We start from the raw sequence: 20,802 nt of genomic DNA on the forward strand, positions 1-20,802 counted from the left end.
CAGATTATTGATCTTTCAAAACCATAAGGATATCTTTGAGCAAATTGAAAATCTTAGGAGAAAACACTCTCGTAAAATTCTAGTTGTTGTTGCAGAAGTTAGATGATATTCATTTGCAAATAAGTACTCAAACTTTAAGAGCACGCATCTAGACACCTTAACTAGCAACTAAACACTTTAACTTGCTCCCAGTGTGTCTCGTGGACACCCAACACTGACGTGCCACATGAATTTTAGTGGTGTTAAGATAATCATTTCGTAATAGAGACGGATTAAGATGTCTAAGTATGTATACTCATAATTGAAGTGTTAACTTGTCGAGGCCAAGTCCTGTAATGGAGAAAAAATCTAAATGAAGACTAGAAAGGGATGATTGTAAATTCTATTCCATTTCTTCCCCAAAAGGCAAAAACATAATCGTTGGAACAAATAACAAAGGCAAATTTTCCTGAACTAAGTTAAAGAGTTGCCAAAAGAAGGGGTTCACGCCTCACTACGCTGGATTTTCAAACTATACATGTATAAAGGGGAAAAACATTCAGTTTACAACCAGGGCATCCGCTACACAGCATGCAACAAGGCGCTACTACAGGGCACGAATAACTACAACTATGTGGAGCTTGTGTGAGGAAACATGTCATGCAGGGCTTGACGAAGATTCAAGACAATTTCTGCATATGCTGCAAGAAGCAAAGATGTCAGTTACTCAGCATCCCGATCAATACATAAAATTCAAATCAACATCAAAGAAGCTTCGGGAGTATTTTAACGCAGATATTTTGTCACCAGAAGACTTCTCGTGGTTTAGCCTTTAAATCACCATGTAAACGAAATGCTAATTACAAGTGATACTTAATGCCTTGTTTTGGTCTTTCAATCTGAGGTAAAGCTAAGTATGCATGCTTGTATTGCTGTAACTGTCCTTTTAACCTTTTTTATGCCTGACATTACTTATCATTCTAGCAACTCAATCTCATGAACACCAAAAACTCAAAGCAGGTATAAGGAGCTCTTTGTTTTGTTTTGTTTTTTTCAAATTAAAGGTAAACACAGAATCATGAATAGCACAAACATATCACGGGTTCTTCATGAAGAACACAGAATATGCATTGTCAAACAATTTATACATACAGTAATAGAGGGCAATTCAGAAAAAGAAGGAAAACCTTGTGGAAGACCCATGGTCCGGAGTGCATGCTCTGCATACGTCAAACGCGCTGGGATAGGGTGACTTCCAACTCCATTTCCTTTCAGATGCGAGGCAATTTTATCAGAAGATCTCTTGGATTGGTGCATAGGCCATGCCAGGACACTAACCCCAGTGGGAAGTGTAGAGATCAGATCTGCATATCTCAGACCCACTGTCACCTTGCTGCAAGGACATAAATGTTGGTAAGAGTTGGACCTTGCAAGTTAACCCATAACTAAAATATGTAGAGTACTGGAGTAGCACTCTCTGTAGTAACCAAGATTACAGGTCAAACATTTGCTCTAGACAGACATACATATAATGAGATCGAATGAAACATTTGACAAAAAATTGTTAGTCAGACGCACACAACGGCAAGTCACATATACCCAATCAGAAAATGAAGAATTTGCTACATATCACGCCGCCTCGACGCATTCCCCTCTCTCCCCGGTATTGTCCCACACAGAAAGAAAGAGCGCACAGCCCCGGCACAACCTGTAGGTTTCCCTCACTTGCTGCGTCAAAAACTAAATCACAAGCTTCAATCAAAATATTTTCTATCGAGATTTCCTTCTATATCTATTATATTTTCCTTCCTTTAGATAATTATTGATAGAAGATTGCCGGGCATATCAACAAAGTTGTGTTTGGACACAACAGGAGAAAGGAGGCTGTGCTATAGGCTGATAACATTTATTCTTAATACCAAGTTAATCAAGTATTGCACCACGATTGTTGAACTATACATGTATACATACATACATATATATATATATATATATATCATTTATTCTTAATACCAAGTTAATCAAGTATTGCACCACGATTGTTGAACTATATATATATATATATATATATAACATTTATTCTTAATACCAAGTTAATCAAGTATTGCACCACGATTGTTGAACTATTTATATATATATATATAATCTGCTTCATAGTTCACGGTATTGTTAGTATCTTTGCATACTGATATTCAAGTTGGAAGCTTATTATATTCATGCTTCTGCAGCCTAAACAACAAAATCTAGTTCACTTATTTCTTCTGTTCAGTACTTCCACAAGACCAGTAATGACACAGGAAAGATCAAAGTTGGAAACACCTAAATGAAATAAGAAATTCAAATTCAACATCCAGTGACGCACAGTGAAACAGAAGACAATAACAGAAAGGAAGAGAAGGCATACGAATCAAAATCTTCAATCACAAACTCAATCATATGGTATGGAAGACTATGATAGAGTTCACCAATTTGATTTCCATACAACTCTTTAATAAGCCGAACCTGCAAAGAACAAGTTGTATTTTTTTTTGAGAAGGTAACGACTTGTATTCTATTTCCACAAAAAACAGAAACCTGCCACGACAAGTTACAGATTTCCTAATTACAAATGAGGAGTATCTAGAAGATCTTCAACCCTTTAAGAACAAGTTGTATTTCACCAATGCAAATGTCACTAAAATATATTTTGATAGGTAAAGTAAATTTATGTCTAAACGGCACTTAAGGAAACCCTATTAAATCACTAAAATAGCTAGACACTCTCTATGTTATCCATCATACGTTAACTTCATCCCCTCAACACAATTCCTTCCAAATACTAAAGACGTTAATTTTCTTATCTTGAATTTCTGAATTACAATTACATCCCACAAGCCTCCAGTCTTCTCATTTTTTTTATGAAGCAATGAGAATTCATTAAAGGCATCAAGAAGATGCATCAAAAGTTACAAAGACTCAGCGAATGAGATTGCTCCTGTAAAACAAAACTATACTAGTCTAGCACCAGGGAACCAACACATTCCAGAAAATAGTCACAACTAGTTACAACTTACAGGACTGGTCTAGCCAACAGAAAAGATTAAGCAAGCTTTATCGTTAGGACACGATATCTTTTTTCTGCTTTCCAGTCAATATCTTCTATATCTATAATTATCTATGTTACAATGTTAATCTGAAATCCTCTCTATTTAGTCATCTAGGTTTCCTTTACCTTGTTTATCCACTGTCCAACCCAAAGATGATTCCACCTCCTTCAATTCTACTACTGCTCTGCCCCTACTTTGTCCTAATTATTCAACCAAGTCTTCTGTGAATCTAGTAAATGATTAAAAAATTTGAAGAGTCCCCAAAGCACAGTTGCGAAGGAGAGTATGCGTGTGATTCAAGCCCATGACTGAGCAAGAAACAGATGAGTAATCTCTTTCACCAACAAAAGAGGGAAGAGCTCTGGTACTTCATTGTTTTTAAGTTAGGGTATACCTGTTCCCGTCTATCTACATACGCTTGCAACAGATCTCCAACATGGTCAATAAATCTCTGAAGAAATCATGAATACAAGTTCAGAAGTATCCAGTCAGTACTATGTATGAAAGAGGTAGGATCTAATAACAATGAAGCAATGACATATTAAAACAGGATCTAATACAAGTGATGTAGTGATCATACTATTGCATTTGACGAGAGAAACTCATTTTCAGCTTCACGTATTGGCAAGAAAAAAGGAATTGTATGTTCCAGAACAGTCATCTTCTCCAGAAATGACTTGCTCTCAAGCACACAGTGGTATAGGTCACAAGATTCGCCTGTAAATTAGACAAATTGACATCATTCACCAGTAGTCTAGATGAAAAATCAAAATTTTCACCCAACTCCAACACAATAAACTTCATTTGGGAAATTTGTACAGGTATATCTAAGTATGTACTGGAATGTTCCCACTGGAGAATTGTAGCCGCCACTAGACAATAGCACATGAAGTACCTGCATATGAAGTATCATATTGTATGCCTATCCTTGCTCCATCCAAGCAACAAATAACCTGCACAAAGTAAAAAGAACAAACAAGGGATAAAACAAAGTCAGGTCCATATCCCTCACAATTCCAAGCCCCATCAGCACAGCCAACTTATTGTGATAATAAAAGTAGAAAATAATATCACACAAGATATACTGAACTATACATGAATCAGCATTTAGTGGAGACCTAAGATACAGAAAGGAAATGAAATACAAAGCTACTCCAATAATAAGAGTTGACCAACAAACAAATTAGACATTACGAGAAAATTGTTTCACAATCCAGAAATCTAATAACTTAAAGGATCATTCAAAAATAATTTCTCCTAATAAGCCATGATAAATTGTAGTGACCAGGCACAACTTACCTTATTCCCAACTTTATAGGTAATTTTATCATGAAATGGAATTGGCAACTGGGTTGTATCCCCTGGTATTTGCATAGCCTTTCTCTCAGCCTCCATGTGTACCTAAAATAAATTGAATCACGTAACAAAAAACATGTGAGAGAATCTGACCAAAAGCAGAATAGTTGATCAGTAAGCTAAAACATGCAGGTTTCTGAATCCGGCATCCGCTAATGTGATGAGAGAAAAAGCCAGATTACTGATTCCTTGGTTGGGAAGGAAGTATCTTAAGGAACAATCAAATTGAAGCTGAACGAATAATTTAACCATACATACCCGCTCTCTTATTGTTGCCAATAAGCCATCATTCCATTGCTCACCTTTTAAGATGAGTTCTGCAAAAGAATTGAATGAGACAGGAATATCCTATTGTCCAGACTAGAAGAAGTACATCTGAAGGACAACTGAAGACCAACCAGGATTGATCAAGGAATAGAACTCATCCCTATTTGTGGAACAAGTAACATAGAGTAAAAAAGCAATGCTTATTAATAATATGAGGTACCTCCACCACATACATCAGTTACTGAAACAACTATACCCTCTAAGAACATAGTCCAAGCATCATGAATTCAACAATGATTGAGCAAGTTGAATTCCTTTTTTTTTTTATTTACTTTTTTTGATAAAAAAGTTAACCAGGTAAATATTAAACTTCATAGCAATATTTATATAAGAAGCTTTTTTTCCAAGTAACAATTTTTAAGTTTTCAAGTAACAATTTTTTAAGAAACTTGCAGCCATATACTGCTGTTATAAGGTAAGCTAAGTAACTTAGATCAGATATCAAACATGGTACAAAAAAACGCAGAAAATGACAAAAGGAAATCAAGTACGAGACTAAACATTACGTCCCATACCAAAAATGAATCACTCCAGTACTATTTGTGTGCTCAGAACCTAAATAGAACACAAACAAGAGCAAGAGAAAGAGCAAATCAGAATAAGATGTGCTCTATAATTCTACCAAAGTTACCTTGAGTTTGAGAAGCACGTGCAGCTTCAAATTCCTTTTGTAGACGATCAAAAATCGACTTGTCAGAATCCCTAGAAAAGACAATTCATATGTTTAAATCTTCTATAAATAAAATAAATGCAACAAGTCAAAGAGTATTTTCCTTTTGATCAACCGTTAAATATGTTTTTTTCAGATCTTACATGCTTTGACAGAATAAATTACAGGAAATTCTGTTTATTAGTCCATTTCTGTGCTAAAAAGTTCTCTCATGATCATTAAGTAGATTAAGTTGATGATAAATCTTCTTTTCAACTTTTCTAGCTGTTTTTCCCTTCTCCTGACCTCCGTTCTTCCTTACCTTTATGGTCCTCTATTCACATTCTTCAATTAAAGAATTTCCTTTTTAAGCCCAAAGTCATCAGAGGCGGAGCTACACAAGCAGAAGGGTGGTCAGACGAGCACACTTCGCCGGAAAATTGTACTATGTATAGGTACACTATTACACCCTCTGTCCCAATTTATACGACTCACTTTCCTTTTCAGTCAGTCCCAAAACGAATGACATATTTCTATAGTAACAATTTAACTTTAAAATGTCAATTTTATCCTTAACGAAATGGTATATAGCCATACAACTATCTATCACTTATTTTAGACCACAAGTTTTAAAAGTTATTCTTTATTTTTTAAACATTGTGTCATGTCAAACTACATCACATAGATTGAGATGGAGGGAGTATTGTATATGTGGATATATTATCAAATGAACAACCTTACAACTGAGAGAGTTAGGCCAGCAGTTAGGGGCATTCAAAATGTCATAAAGGCCACAGGTTTAATACCCAAGTTTTCTATTTTGCTGAGCCTAACAATTACAAGGCTTTTAGAATAATCTTGTTTATAAGAAAAGGGAAAACTTATAAAAAGACAACAAATGTTCTATGACTTAGCTTAATTATTAGGTAGTGATAATTAAAATTTTATGTGCACCCCCTCGCCAACTTCTTTAATTTATTTATTTTCTCAAAAAAAAACTTCTCTAAACTGTTTACTGCATATTTTTTAACACCCTTAAAGAAAATTTTGACTACGTCACTGGTAGTCATCCTACGATCACATATATCCAACCTGTGCAGTCTACTCTTCAACTCCTTTCTTAAACTTCAACCTAAAACAGAAGGCATAATATCTTTGCTTGCAATTTTAACTATGTGTCATTTGGTTAGAGCGAAATTCTATAAAAGATGTGAGATTTATTGAAAAACTTGAAAACTCATGTATATACCAGTAAAAGGGATCAAGTATCTTAAATCCAATACCTAGAAAGACGCTCTGCTAGCTCTGAATGTCTTTTAAGAACATTTGAAACTGCCAGAAACGGAGCAATATGAGTATGGGATGATTTAAGGGCCAAAAAGAAAAAACATCTACAAAAATGAAGAGAAGGTTACATCTAGCCCGTACAGCGTCCAGCTTTACATCCTCCTCTCGCATATAATTCTAACATGCAGCCAATGAAAGGTTATAAGCATAGAAAATATAAATAATGTCCAATAAAACATTGCAAAAGTTATTCCTTGTTCACTTCAAGAAAGGTCATAAGCATTTAACAATATAAATAAAGAGCAGTAAGGAATCGCCAAAGTTAATCCTTCCACTTCCAAAAGAAGTGGATACACATATGCCTCACAATTTAAAGCACATTTTTCAAATAAGAGTGCCATTACTGAACAATTATTGCTAATTATTCACTTATTTAATACGTTACTAATGACGTAGAATGAACTACTTGAAATAGTAAGTCAAATCTTCAGTAGATATAATATGTTCACATGCCCTCAAAGGAGAGGTTTAGCTGTCAATTCTCAACAGACGCAACACTAAATGAATTCTTGCCTTCTGCCAAATCCATGGTAAGCATAGACCAGTAACAATGTGGGTAGGAGTTGAACGTAGCTGCTACCATATCTACTACTCCTGCAGGTTTTAAAACTCAACAAGCTTTTCCTCTCCCCTAACTGATCCTCCCCCCACACCAGAAAAAAAAAAGAACATTGTGGTGTCAAACCTAGACAAACTATATTGCTCGGATCCTTCAAAAATGTTAACGGGTGTGTATTTTTGGAGAATCCAACACGAGTGCAGCAACAGAAGTGATGAATCCGCACAACTTAGCAGATAAAATGCATGTATCTAAGAGCAATAGATGTAACCGAAATTGTCTGAGCATTTCCTAACATGAAGGGATGTTGTTATAACTTATATGCTCAACAAAAACACCTTATTGTGGAACAATATTAAGACAAACAATTCTGATACAAAGGGGCAAAGCAAAACATAGTTCCTGTAACAGTAATCAATGATCAACAAAGTACTCAAATTTCAAAAAACAAAAAACAAACCCCCAACCCACCCACACCCAATTACCCCATACCTCATACATGAAATACTCTTTAACATTAAATAAAAATCAAGTCTTTAACAGTATTACCACTTCCCCCATTCTAACAGCTTCACTCCTTGTTCCCAATTTGATAAACTGCAAAAAAAAACGCATACAAATGAAGAACAAAAACAAACATTTAGGTCACATCAAAAACACGAATTTGAGTTGTGCAAAATTCAAAAGATGAAGAAAAATTGTTACAAAAAAAAAACTCACCAAGAGTTATTCAAAACATAGAAGCTACTGTAATCTTCATAAACTGAATGAATAAAAATCAGTCGTCTTCCGATTTCAGCTCCCGTCGATTTTCTCCGGATGACGGTGGCCGGAAGTAAAAAGGGCTTTGTTATTTTGGTATTATTATTAGTTTGATGAAATCTTATTTGACGCCTATTTAGTTTTCAATATTACACTTTTAACCCCAAAGTTTCTGAGTTTTCATAGAAATCTCAGAAGAATCTGGCTGAGGGTAATGACGTGGCAAATAATAATCATGATATTAAAATATTCTTAATTTTATTATGTACTAAATAAATTGCTATTTTATTAAGTTTACTTATTATCATTTGGTAATATTCATAATTTCGATATATACACTATATTGCCAAGAATATTTTATTTTAGGGTAACGCGTTTGTCTGAAATTTTAAAGTGCTATGTTTTCTCAAATTTTTGTTTTTGTTATACAAAAATTATTAGTCATAGAAAGATTTAAGTATAAGAAAATCTCCATGAAAATAGTTGGTTAGAAGTAACGAGGTTTTCTAAATCCCAAGAAGTTATATAGAACAATATCTGACGTTAAAAGTAGAGACCAAAAATTAAGCCTTGAACAACAATACTCCAAAGTAAAGTGGAACATCGTGTCCATACAAAAACATAATTAACTTAATTCAAATGGAGGACCTACAACTACAAACCTCCATCAATTTCCTTTTATTATAATATGATGTATCATGTATATGTTAAAAATGACCCTAATTAAAATTGTTAATATCATAAAGATTTTCCTCATTGTCGTAGAATAGTCATTATTATTGCTTAGGTTTCATATCACCACTCTAACTTATTTGGAATTGAGTCATAGTTATTGTTGTGATTATAGTACGTAATTATAAAGAATTAATGCAATGATTTCGAAGCAATAGGTGGCATAGCAATGGAACTGTTCACGATTGAATATTTTAAACCAAAATTTTGATACACAACATATTTAAAATTTCTCAACATAATTTTGTGAGAACTTGAACTCACAAATATCTACAAATTATATAATAATAACGACATTACTTTCGTAACAATTAAGAATAAAAAGATATATACTTAACATATATTTCAAAAAAATAATTTATCGGGTCGTATCCAAGTGTACATTTCACAAATTTAATTGAAAGAAGTCAAAAGAAAGAGCTGTTGCTAAAGCAAAAATTATCGATTACGGCAATTAATATCTTAACGCCGCTAAATATGTATTTTCAGAAGCAATTAATATTCTCCATAAATGTTCCTAAAAGTATATAACGACACTGATCTAATGATAATTAATTAATGTCGATAAAAGTTTTACTACTCTTCGTAAATGTGCATATTTATTATCGATAAAATATGTGTAATTTGAGCATATGTTAATTTCAACCAAACATGATCTCTTATAATGCTCAAAAAGAGGAGGAAGAAACATGATAAATTCATCAACTTGCGATAAAGAAAAAGTAGACTAACTGTCTCTGTGCTAATATTTTAGGAAGAATGCGAAGGTGTACAAAATATTTGTACCTAATATAAAAGTTTTACCATTAAACAATCAAAATAATATAATAACTATCGCACACAAAAAAGCAATATATTAATATGTTTGATTCTTTTAACAAATTTCATCATTGATTTCACCACTAACTCTTAGTTTCTTCACACGTTTACCTTTTTAATTTTAAAATTATTTTATTAAATATTTTAATTCCGCCACTAACTCTTATTTGTAAAAAAATAGAGAAAGACACCAAACAAGTAGAGTTATGTACGTGGGGTTTAAAGTTGTTAACGTTGCAAAGAGGGAGAACCACAAATTAATCACAATAAGGGAAATGACAAACAATTAGCTCTCTTTTAAGGGGACCTTTTATGATAATAATTTCAAAGGGGAAAAAGAAAGAGGATTTAGGAAAGAATTAGACCACAAAATTTTTAATTTTATTTTATATTTTTATTAAAAATTATTTTATATATAGATTTTTTTATTCTTTTTTATATAAATATAAAGGTTTTTAAGCTTGTTTTTAAATTTAATGATCTTAATTTTCGATTGTATTTTAAACTCAAACGTGTTTGCGACATTTGATTCATAAACTCTCTGAATTATTTCGGTGCATTTTTTTGAATTATAAGGTTTCCTATTATATATTGTTCTATGATGAAAGAATTGTGATGAAGATAAGCTTCCTTCAGTCAATTTGATTTAAGTAATATGACGATGTTTGATTGGTCGAAACATGTCACTTGTACACTCATCACACGTTTTTATTGGACATGGAATTGGTTACGCATACCATGCCGTTTCGACCTGTGTCATGATTCTATTTGCTTTTTTTATTTGACTTGACATGCTACGTCATTTGACACCTGATATAAAATTAAACCTCTAGAATAAGATGAATGTTGACATTAGCAATGTAGGTTCATCATTTATAGTCCAGTTTGATGGACTAGCCTAATATATTTTAAATTTAATATAATCTGAATTATTTTGTAAATTTATATTCAATAAATTTTAAATGATTATCCGAAAGAGATGGGACTATTTCATTTTGAATTTGAAACTTTTCTTGTTCTCATTTAGTAACAAGCTCTATATAAGAACAATTACATGATAACAAATATTCAACATAAGAAGATAAGGTTTAATTTCCTCCACAAAATATTACTAGGCAGAAAATAAAATAGCCAAAAAAAAAGGGCCAAAATCTATCAATTCACCTAATAATAGCTGTGACAAATTGTTATTTCTCCCCAATTAAAATAAAGATTTCAACAAAATCTTTTGGTACTCTTTATGTTTTCATGTTTTTTTTTATAATATTTGACCTTGGAATACCTATCCACCGACAACTTTAGATGATTTGATGTCATAATTTCAAAAATTAAACTATCGTGTAATAACAACGATAATAACATATTTAATAAAAAAATTATAAATAAAATTCGAAAATCAAAATAAGATATACATAAATCATAATTATTATTTTTTTAGAAAAACAGATTTGACCAACAGAAAAATAAAAACTACAGCAGGAATATTATAATAATAAATAAAAGTCAAGAGAACAAAATTAATGAAAATAATCCTAAGAACAATATTGTTTGTTTAGTACTTTGAACAAGTATAGATAGTCTTGAAAAAAAGTTGATATCGGCTTATTTTTTATTTAGTTTTTATCTCAGAATAAATTATATTAATATTAGTAATTTACATTGAATAAGCTAGTCTCATTCAGAGAATGAAATAATAGTGTTGAAATTTGTTATTTGGTATAAATTATCTCTGATTAAAGGGTGAAAATAATAATGTCGAGATATGTTATCTGAATAAATAATTAAAATCACAAATACCCTTAAAATTCCTCAACTAAATAAGGTAGATGATTTTTTCTAAACAAACAACTTTTTTCTTAAAAATTATATATATAATGCTTGGTCTTAGATTGAGTTAGGTAGTTTTTGGTGGATTTGTTGAATAACTTATAATTCCAAGGTCAATTTAGTTCTATGGTTGACATATTTTAAGAAAAAAAACATTTTCAAAAAAAAAAATAATGGAATAATGAAAACATAAATCGAGTCATTCAAACTGTTAAAAAAATAGATAATATTTTCATTCTATATAATGGACTCGACTCAAATACACTAAAAAAAGATCATCAGTCTCATACTAAACCGTGTAAATGATCATCCTATAAATTAATTGAGTCATCACGTATTTAAAACAAATATTTTATGAATAGCTAGATTTGATTATTCAGCCAATTTTTTATATATATATATAATTACTAGTCAATTTATATATATTTATATATTTATTAGCTACGGCTTTTTAAGTTAAATGCAAACTAGAAAATATCCAAAAACTACAGCCAATCCATCACGGCATCTTTTAATTTTTTTTTGTAATTACTCAAAATTTAAAAAAGTTTTTTTTTTCTCGATAATAAATCAATAGTGTGTAACTATCTATGACATGTAATAATAATTAAAAAAAATTATGGAGAAAAAAAAAAGGAAAATGAAGACTTTGTTTTTTAATGTTAAAAAAGTGGTATGAAGTGCATATTTTGTTTTTTTAGTTATAGGCTAAATTTTGTGGGGTTTTCATAATCTTGGCAAAAGAATACCACTCATTAATTATCACCACAAATATTTTTTGAAAATTTAGTTGGAAAAAAGAAGACCAGAGATTTCATTATTTGCCATTTATTTATTATTTTTAAATTATGTTACATTATTTTCATAACACTTTTTTAAATCGATTCAAAAAGTTTAAGGACTTTGAAAAATATCTTGAAGTTAAAAGGTAAGGGCCCGTTTGGATGGGCTTAATAAAAGTAGTTTTAAAAAAGTACTTTTGAAAGTGCTGAAACTTATTTTTAAAATAAGCAGTTATGCGTTTGGATAAAAGTGCTGAAGTTGTTATGCCAAACGTGAAAAGGGAAAAATAGAAGAAAGAGATGTTAGGGTTATATGCTTCATTTGGAGATTGTATAAAAGTATTAAGGGAAAAAACATAAAAATATGGTCAACTTAAAACAGCTTATAAGCTAAAAAAAAAAAAAGCACCCCTACCCCATCTTTTAACTTTTGACTTAAAATAAATTTTTTTTAACTTAAAATAAGCTATTTTGAGTATTGCTAAACAGTTAAATAAGTCAAAAACCAGCTTTTAAGTCAATTTGACCAGCTTTTAAGCTGAACAGGCTCTTAGAAATATCTAAAAATATTGTGCTTTAAATCTACGCTAATAATAAGTGGAGTAATATCTTATCTTACCGTTAAAGCATATTCTAAATGCAACTTTACATTTGATTTTTTTTTTTTAAAAAAAAAAAAATCTTTTTGGCTTCTTTCATAAAACTAGGATATATATCCTCACTTAAATTATGTTTAGCTTAAGATTTTTAAGATCAACATTCAAACCTCATTAATTTTATAGAGTATTTTTTCTACTTTCCACAAACACAAGTAACGTTATGTTTCGTCTTCACTGGTATTTAAATATACAACATCATGATTTAAACTCAGTTCATTAATCGTTAAACTACACTCTCGAATGCCTCCCCCTCACCCCCCAAACGTGAAAAAGGGATGGCGGGGTGGGGGGTTTGGTTCAAAAACAATAAAGGTGACTCAGCCAACACAAGGACTTCTGTTTCATCTTTATCCACTAACACGTTTTTGCTAATGTTTCTATTGGGTACAGATAACTTAGAAAATACCAATAACAGACATGCCATGTGGATTACCTCTTATATTCTCAAGAATATTAACTTACATAATAATACGCGGGTAACAAAATCAATGTAATCCCACGAGTAGAGTCGACGAAGGATAATATGTATGCGAACTTTACGTTACCTTTAAGTTTGCTTAGCACTGACAACAAATTCAATGTAAAACCATAACTGGAGTTTACAGTCTACGAAGGTAGGAGATTTATGGAAACTTTTTCTTTGCTTAGGACCGACAACAAAATCAATGAGATACCACAAGTAGAGTTTACGAGAATAGGGTGTATGCAAACTTTACCTTACCAAGAGAGTGGGCTGCGCTCCCGGCTAAAGTAAAGAAGAAAAAAAGACAACAAAACAAATAACTAAATCATACACTTAAAAGTACGATAACATTCAACTACCTACCAGTTTCTACTCTAATCCTCGACCGTCAAATTTTCCTAAGTTCATGTGCAAAGCAGATGACATAACCTCAGACTGGATTTATAATTTGACAGTTTTTCTTTCACATTGAAATGATTTTTTTTATTGACTTGGTGTAATATTGAAATAAAAATGGTTGTTTATATGTGTCACCACGTCAAGTAGAGGACATACTTTGAAAAAAGTTAATGAACTTTTGCACTTTATTTTAACATTCTAAATAGAGCCCACCACCAGACTTGTCTCCTTCATGCACCTCAAACCTATAGGGATCTTGTTTTTATAAATACACATTACCTACATCTTCTATTATCAGCACAAATCATCACACATATATACTCTATTATCAAAAACTACACATTCTGTTTATCTATTTACTATCAAACATCAGAAACAAGAAATGACTTTAACACTTCAATCATCAGCTTCTTTTATCAATTTCAAAGAAACCAAAGGTGTTAAAACACCTGATGAGTTCTTAGGAATGGTTTCTTTTGCACAAGCCAAGCCATCATCATGTCGGCTAGTTGCGAAAAGTTCGATGCAAGAAGCTCAACTCTCCCATGAGAGAATCATGGAAGTGAGGAAAATTGAGAAAAGAGAGAAGCTACATGAGTTAACAGCTAATCATAGCAATAGTAGTACAAGGGTACCTGTTTTTGTGATGCTTCCACTTGACACCATGACTATGGGAGGGAACTTGAACAGGCCACGAGCGATGAATGCGAGTTTGATGGCGTTGAAAAGTTCTGGAGCTGAAGGGGTGATGGTGGATGCTTGGTGGGGATTGGTGGAGAAAGATGGACCTTTGAAGTATAATTGGGAAGGATATGCTGAACTTGTAAATATGTGTCGAGAACATGGGTTGAAGCTTCAAGTTGTCATGTCTTTTCATCAGTGTGGAGGAAATGTTGGAGACTCCTGCAGGTGCTAATAGAAAACTCCTTCTAACAGTTGTTTTATATCTTGCTATTTTACTGTTTTATTTTGTTACAACTCTGCATCAACTACTTTTCTTTTGAGCCGAGGATAAGGTCTACCTACATCCTACCATCCCGGATATGTTGTTGTTGTATTAGTACACCGCTATTTGAATAGATTCATGAATTATCTAGTTAAGATCTAATGAATTAGGAATTTAGCTTTTCAGTTCTTATAATTCCAAATAACAACATAAGGCACTTCCTGTCATGCTACTATTGTTTCTTAGATCTTTTAAAGGAAAAATATCCAATGGACTTATAGATCTTAAGTTTCTAACAGTTCTCAATCTTTGGTTATTTTGACCAAAAGACCTATTGTGCTGCAATCTTAAGTACTACTAATGGTTCAAAGCTCTTAGAGGGAATAATTCAGTTGGAATTAGAATTTCTTCTAACATCTCAGAGTCTCAGTTCTAGAAGAAATCAAACTGTCTCTAAGAATTGTTATGGACTTTGCAGTATTCCTCTACCTCCATGGGTACTCGAAGAAATCAGTAAGAATCCTGACCTTGTCTACACAGATAGATCAGGCCGGAGAAATCCCGAGTATCTATCCTTAGGTTGTGATATGTTACCAGTACTCAAAGGAAGAACACCTATTCAAGTATACACTGACTATATGAGGAGCTTCAGAGAGAGATTCAACAATTACTTGGGAAACATCATAGTGGTAAGATTTCTGCTTTGCAATCACATATCCTATGTTATTACTTTAGTAGTACACTTCCTATTAATTCAACATACCTTAAAGCAACATCAACTGAAAACTTGAAGTGTAAGCTTTAGAAATTACAACACACAAGCAGGCATAAATTGATATATCTTTAAGGGAGGAAGAACATGAGTTAGTTGGAAGCTGAAGCTGTTAATTAATGGAAAAAGAGAAAAGTTTAAACATGAAAATCACTGCAGATTATACTGTCATAGTTCCCTTTTGATAGAGAATAAATAATTCAACTAAATCTAGAAGAAATATTGGCTGAAGTAATCTAAACAAAAACAGATCAGGTAATTTTTTCAAAAGAGAAAAAGGTTTATAAGATAACAAGTAGAAAGGGCAGCCCGGTGCACTAAGCTCCTATTATGCACGGGATCTGGGGAAGGGTCGAGATTGTTTCCACAGCTCGAACCCGTGACCTTTTGGTCATGTGGCAACAACTTTACCGGTTAGCTCCCCCCTTCTGGATAAGAGGAATAAGCAGAGTCAAAAAGTTACTTTATGTTAGTGTCATGTGGTCCACTTAATTTGCTGATTACGAATCTAAAATGTGGACCACTAAAGTAAATAGAATAATACAAATGACACAGGGGACCTCCTAATATTCTCATATTGAATTTTCAAAGCTAAAATGGTAGGAAAACTTGAAATTGACATTCTGTTTTCTTCTATAGGAAATCCAAGTGGGAATGGGTCCTTGTGGAGAGCTAAGATACCCAGCCTATCCAGAAAGCAATGGTACATGGAGGTTTCCTGGAATTGGAGAATTCCAATGCTATGACAAGGTAACTACTTGCATCTATGGCTCGAAAAAAGTAGGAAGACTGCCAGATGCTGGAAAAGAAAACTAATGTCTTTTTTGTTAATGCAGTACATGAGAGCTTCATTGGCGGCAGCAGCCAAGGCAACTGGAAAGGATGACTGGGGCCAGGGAGGGCCTCATGATTCTGGGCAGTACAACCAGTTTCCCGAGGATACTGGATTTTTCCAACGGGATGGAACATGGAATAGTGACTATGGACAGTTCTTCCTAGAGTGGTATTCAGGAAAGCTACTGGAGCATGGTGACAGAATACTAGCAGCAGGAGAAAGTATATACCAAGGAACTGGGGCTAAACTATCTGGAAAGATAGCTGGAATTCATTGGCATTACAATACTAGATCACATGCTGCAGAGTTAACAGCAGGATATTATAATACAAGACACAGAGATGGTTATCTACCTATAGCACGTATGTTAGCGAAACACGGTGTTGTACTTAACTTTACATGTATGGAAATGAGGGATGGTGAACAGCCCCAGAGTGCAAACTGCTCACCAGAAGGCTTAGTTCGACAAGTTAAAACTGCAGCTAGAACTGCTGAAGTAGAACTTGCTGGAGAAAATGCTCTAGAAAGGTATGATGGAGGAGCATTTTCTCAAGTTTTGGCAACAAGCATGTCAGATTCTGGAAATGGATTGAGTGCATTTACATTCTTACGGATGAACAAACGGTTGTTTGAGCCAGAAAATTGGCGGAATCTAGTGCAATTTGTGAAGAGCATGTCGGAAGGAGGTCGAAATGCTACCCTTCCAGAGTGTGACTCAAGCAGGACAGACCTCTATGTAAGATTTATCAAAGAGAGCCATTCTAAGAAAGCTACAGAGGTTGCAGTAGTGTAAAGATATGGATCTGTATACATGTAATATAGTTATACCATTGTAGGTTAACAAAGAAAAGTGGCACATAGAGTACTAAAGTGTCATACTCATAGCACCTAGAAGAGTCCACAAGAATTTGAGCCTGTGTCTGAAACTAAACTATAGAAGACAAGATAAAGAAGCTAAGTATGTCAATCTTTGCCACCCTGGTTCAGAGGTTGTGAAGCTCTGGATCACTGGAGACAAGAAAAAGAAGCTAAGTGAGTCAACCTTTGTCACCCTGGTTTAGAGGTTGTGAAGCTCTGGGTCATTGGGACAATGAGAACAATGAGACAGTATCATACAAAGATTTGGATAAGCATATTCTTTTCTTTGTACAAAAATAAAAAAATTCTGCCTTCCACATTTATTATTGAAGAATAAAGGAGCTAATAATATTGCTTCCTACAGATGCATTTTTCTGTTAATAGTTACACTTTCTTCCTTCTAGAATATCAATTATCAAGAGACAACTTACTTACTTGAATAGTTGGATGATAACATATTCCTAGCCCAATGAATATTTCCAGTAAAGAAGATCACAGTCACACTACCCTATTCATTGTAGATAATCATCTGATGCAACAACCGATGCTGACAGATAAGACACATATAACAATATGGTGATAACTCAAGGCTTTCGAGCCTCAACAGAATTTGCTCTTATCATTACCTATTTAACCATGTTTAAGAATATTTCACAGTTTATTCAACAAGGTTCACAGCTTAAAGATAATTGTCACACATGTTATCTTCTCAGCCATAATAAAATGTAATGATCTTAAGCTTATATAACAAAGAAGAAGGTGGCAAATGTTTGGCTATCATGACTTTTCCTCCTGTGGAAAAAAAATAATGGACAGCTATTTGCCATACTTCTCAACTGAAGTTAGCTTGGTCAATAGGTGGATACAGGAAAAGACATTTACACAGGCAAAAATCAAAAGAAACAAAAACGAAGTTCAAGTTTTTCCAGATGCAAAAGGTATTGACACAACTGTACAAGATCTTTCAAGATTGTACCTTTTCTCACTTTTACAAGAGGAACAAGCTAACAATGTCAATGTCCTGTGAAAGGCAACAAAGCCATTACCCATTCCAAAAAATTTATAGAACTAGAATAGTTACCAAAATACTACTACTGACATAACTTCCCAGATAGAGTTTCTACTACAGAATTTGAATAGCTGCATGAAATGAGCAAACTAAGCCAGTAATCAAGAATTAACATCCAATATCCAACACAAATATACTACCTTCTCAATGAAGAACATCATTATACAGACTTCTGTCTCAATTGTAAAGGTGATTTAGTTATTATGAACAAGGAAGTAAATTTTCCAGCAGATGAACAAGAAAAACATGAAATCTGAATTGTCGTCACGGTCTCAAAGAGCTTCTACCAATGTCTATGTATCTTCAGTTGTCTCAGTTTCAACAAGAAATGAGGCATCATTCTTTACTGTCTTCCAAACTCACATCATCTTACTTTTCCTTAACACCTGCAAATTTGAAGATACAGATTAAAAAAAGAATTGCTTTTATGAAAATTAGCAAGATTAGTTCTGGTGAAGAAATGAGATAGATATTGCTTTTGTCTATTAAAAGACGTGGCTGGTTCATTTTTAAGAACAAAAAAATTGAGAATTGAGGCTGGTTCATTTTGTTTAAGTATCAACTAATAGGATCAAAGTAAAGACTGCACAAAGGCAATAATGACATGCAATTCAAGTATTCATGAACTCTGAAAAGCTTTCAGTTCATTCCTATTTGAGTTATAGTTGCAACTGATTGAAAGAGGACATGGTATCATCAGTATACAGGAAGGCAAAGAAAGTCGCCCCAAAGCCTTTGATCTAGTGGTCAAAGCGCAAGATGTGTGGTTTAGGACCACATCATGAGTTCGAACCCTGCTGTACATAGAAGACCAGAATTCTAAGTGGAGAAGAGTAGAGGGTCAAAGAAAATCCCCATGTTGGCCCTCATGGATTTCTTGGTTATAAAAGGAAGGCAAAGAAAATCATAGCAGCTAGTATGCCCAAGTATTCCTGTACTGCAATCATGTTCCGTCAGATACTTCTACGAAAATCTCTACAAAACACTTATTCTAACTTTTCTGGATGTAAACACCAACTTATAACTTTTTAACTACAGAAACCAAAGATAGCACAATCAATATCTTTCCTTTTCCTTAAATGAATGTCATAGTTAAATGAACCTCTTATAGAATACAGACCAATAGACCATGCCATATGTCAAAGTCCTGCTCATAAACAGAGTTAATAAACCTAAGACAAGATAGAAAAACGATTGCCCCTCTCGCAAATCCTCAAAGAACTTGTATAAACAAATTAAATCACAAGATGTTCTAAATTTAATAAGAAAAAGAGTAAATCTTACTTGTGTTTGTTTCAAAAAACTTACTATCTTCCTAAATTTATAAAATCTGACCTTTTTTATAATAAGGTAAGTTATAAAATCTCTTGCTTAATCTATAAGACTTCAGAAGCATAAACAACCTAAATGGGCAATGTTCTCTTAGTATAATCCATCAATACAAGCATCACTAAAGCACAATGTCATCTTCAAGTTAACAAAATGGTAACAACAGCTTTTCCATCGCGGATAAAAGCATCATAAACTAGTAATGACCATGGTGTGACAGAAGCACACACCAAAGTAGAATCATGTCTATTCATCACAAGTCCACATACTGCTACAGATAGTAAATGAAATAACTGCACTCATATCTTAACCTTTTCCCATGATTCATCATTGCGTAGCTAAGGCTTCTCGCATATTGCAGTCAAATTCAATTAACATAATACATCTATGTAAGCGGTAAGCCTAAAGTCATATCACATCTACACCAGTTTGTTTGGCACGACTTACTAACCCGAAGTTAACATTCTTAGCATTGATCATCTTAATACAAACCCCTCCTTTTCGGATAAAGAAGAAGTACGTAACATATACTCCTCACCCCAAAAACATCTCACCTTTCTATAATTAGAAACAATCTAACTGTAAAAATCCCTTCTTCTTCTTTTTTTTTACCCTTAATAAAATGATTTATCAAACAAATGTTCTTAAACCACATATTTTCAAAAGTGTGATACTCTATTTTCTTTCTTAAACTAAAATGGGACGGAGTGAATACATATCCAGGATGGTGGGGTAGAATACCTGCTACTCTTGAGAGTGAGAAGGGGTAGGTGAAACGGATTCAGAATTTGAATTTCGAAGATCTTCAATCAAACCTCCAAGCTCTTTACGAGCAGATTCTCTACCAAACATGAACCCATACCTATAAACAACAACAAATTCGTCAATCCAAACAAAACCCATTTTTCAAATTCACTTCTTAATGAAATTAAACAGTTTATCTAACATGAATTGAGCTGAAAAAAACGTTCTTTAACATAGAAAAAGATACGTATAGAGGTGGTTAATTACCAGCCAGAAACAGCAGAAAATACACCTGAAATACCAATTGTCTGCAGGAGAGTGAAACCCTTCTGCATATTTCTTTATCGAATTGATATGAATGTCTTCTTCTCCGGCAAGATCAAATTTTTGCTTCTCTCTGCAGAGTACGAACAGTTCTGAGGTTTTAGGAATTGGGTTTAATGCAATTTCAAGATTCATTAAGGACTAAAACAGAAATATATTTTTATAAACTTAAGTCCCAC

At 33.2% G+C, this 20,802-nt stretch overlaps 3 protein-coding genes across 3 annotated transcripts; 1 reads left to right on the forward strand and 2 right to left on the reverse strand.

The window, feature by feature from the left end:
* Positions 1–370: 370 nt before the first annotated feature.
* LOC101254119 (uncharacterized) lies at positions 371–10,169 on the reverse strand. Its single transcript, XM_004245797.4, has 13 exons — positions 8,024–10,169; positions 7,853–7,900; positions 6,813–6,861; positions 6,681–6,729; positions 5,380–5,450; positions 4,680–4,738; positions 4,365–4,466; positions 3,961–4,018; positions 3,646–3,782; positions 3,460–3,516; positions 2,384–2,481; positions 1,167–1,372; positions 371–680 (listed from the first exon to the last, which is right to left on the reverse strand). The coding sequence occupies exons 2-13, from the start codon at positions 7,862–7,864 to the stop codon at positions 610–612; spliced, it is 969 nt and encodes a 322-aa protein (XP_004245845.1). The 5' UTR covers positions 7,865–7,900; positions 8,024–10,169; the 3' UTR covers positions 371–609.
* A 2,796-nt stretch (positions 10,170–12,965) lies between these two features.
* LOC101253815 (beta-amylase 3, chloroplastic) lies at positions 12,966–17,538 on the forward strand. Its single transcript, XM_004245796.5, has 4 exons — positions 12,966–14,655; positions 15,171–15,381; positions 16,104–16,214; positions 16,301–17,538. The coding sequence occupies exons 1-4, from the start codon at positions 14,129–14,131 to the stop codon at positions 17,090–17,092; spliced, it is 1,641 nt and encodes a 546-aa protein (XP_004245844.1). The 5' UTR covers positions 12,966–14,128; the 3' UTR covers positions 17,093–17,538.
* Positions 17,539–18,234: 696 nt separating this feature from the next.
* On the reverse strand, positions 18,235–20,725 carry LOC101253515 (uncharacterized). Its single transcript, XM_004245795.5, has 3 exons — positions 20,567–20,725; positions 20,297–20,417; positions 18,235–18,612 (listed from the first exon to the last, which is right to left on the reverse strand). Exons 1-2 carry the CDS (start codon positions 20,632–20,634, stop codon positions 20,300–20,302), a joined length of 186 nt encoding a protein of 61 aa, XP_004245843.1. The 5' UTR covers positions 20,635–20,725; the 3' UTR covers positions 18,235–18,612; positions 20,297–20,299.
* Positions 20,726–20,802: the final 77 nt, after the last annotated feature.

The sequence above is a fragment of the Solanum lycopersicum genome, chromosome 8 (genome assembly GCF_036512215.1).
Source record: "Solanum lycopersicum chromosome 8, SLM_r2.1".
NCBI lineage: Eukaryota > Viridiplantae > Streptophyta > Magnoliopsida > Solanales > Solanaceae > Solanum > Solanum lycopersicum.